This window comes from Tarenaya hassleriana, unplaced genomic scaffold, assembly GCF_000463585.1.
Source record: "Tarenaya hassleriana unplaced genomic scaffold, ASM46358v1 Cleome23, whole genome shotgun sequence".
Taxonomy (NCBI): domain Eukaryota; kingdom Viridiplantae; phylum Streptophyta; class Magnoliopsida; order Brassicales; family Cleomaceae; genus Tarenaya; species Tarenaya hassleriana.
The window spans coordinates 1,327,734-1,329,161 of NW_010965625.1; the positions used below are offsets into that span (position 1 = coordinate 1,327,734).

Consider the following 1,428-nt stretch of genomic DNA (forward strand, 5'->3'; position numbering starts at 1 on the left):
CAATGCCTTTTATTTTTGTTTATTGGTAGTACATGAACTTGTATTTTCCAATTGGGTCACCACAAAATCAGTGCACAATAATATCATAAAAACAATATCACTAGTTGCAAACTTTATTACAAAAGACCACTAACCAAGGAGAGAAAGAAGACAAAAGCTTGGAGAAAGAACCAAAAACGTCTCGTGGGCTAATCTAAAAAACGATCAAACAAGAAATAATGGTAACAGAACCAAGAAAAGAAAGATGAGGCCGAGCCGAGAAAATAGAGAGCTTGAGGCAGCGCTGTGCAGAGGAGCGGAGGGTGAAGGAGAGAAGGAAGAAGGTGACTTCTCCACGACTTGGGGAGACGTGACTAGGATGTCAAATCTCTGTCCTGCTTGACAGTGACCAGGAGCTCCGCAGACGAAGTAGTAACGACCAGGACGTGTGAGGTTAACCACGTCGTAACCGGTTTTGTATCTTGCTATGGTGGAAGAGAGGTCGCAGAACTCGAAAGCTAAAGGACTCGCAACTTCTGTCACGTCATGGAAATCCTTGTTGTACTCGAAGACGAGAGAGTCACCCACTTGGAAGTGTCTTGACGTGACCCATGTGTAATAGTCGACACCCGGTGCCCATCCCTCGATCTTGTGCGTTGTTCCCACGCATCCTACGAAGAGAGAAACGGTCACGAGCATGAAGAAACTGATGATCGCGTTCTTTGTTATCGCCATTTTGATGCGTAGAACGAGAGGACAAAGTCGAAAACTATCGAAAGGGTTGCTGAAAGTGAGAAACTTTGAAGGACCCATGACGGGTTTATATAGATATTCCATTCCTTTTCCTTTTGGGGTTTTTTGTTTGAATAATATCATCCATTAGATTAAGTTTCCTTTTTTTTGGGGCTCTGTGTTTCCTTCTTCTTTTTTATTTTCAATTTTTTCTTCGAATATATTAATACGTATAAGTCGATCTATACGCGTCTGATTAGGGTTAAAAATATAGGATATGTTTAGCGGCAGTTCAATACAAAATTTCCGAAAACCTAGCGTCTGATTAATACGTATAACCCTTTTACCGTGCATCGTGTTTCTTTTTTTTTTTTAATGGAAAATTCTTTAACGCGCAAAGGTAGAATTCATGCACGTGTCTAGAATTAAAACAAAGTAACCCGGACTTATAATGAATCAAAAAAAATTGAAAAATAAAAATATATCTATTAAGGTGGTTTATGTAGGGAATCTAGAAAAAATCTCAAAATTTGATTTTGTGGAAAAGATAACAACCTTAGAAATAAAAGATAAAGACAATCAAGAACTAACAACCTTGTAGTTAAAAGATAAAGACAAATAAACAATAAGGTGATAATAAATCTGAATAGATATGGACGTATGTATATAAAAGAAGTATGAAGGCTGAGAAATACAGAGTTTAATAGAAAAAAATCG

General features: G+C 37.7%; 1 protein-coding gene across 1 annotated transcript; it reads right to left on the minus strand.

Moving 5' to 3' along the window:
* Window positions 1-204: 204 nt before the first annotated feature.
* LOC104815421 (uclacyanin 1-like) lies at window positions 205-792 on the minus strand. Its single transcript, XM_010543801.1, has one exon. It carries the CDS (start codon window positions 790-792, stop codon window positions 205-207), a length of 588 nt encoding a protein of 195 aa, XP_010542103.1.
* Between the last annotated feature and the right edge of the window lie 636 nt (window positions 793-1,428).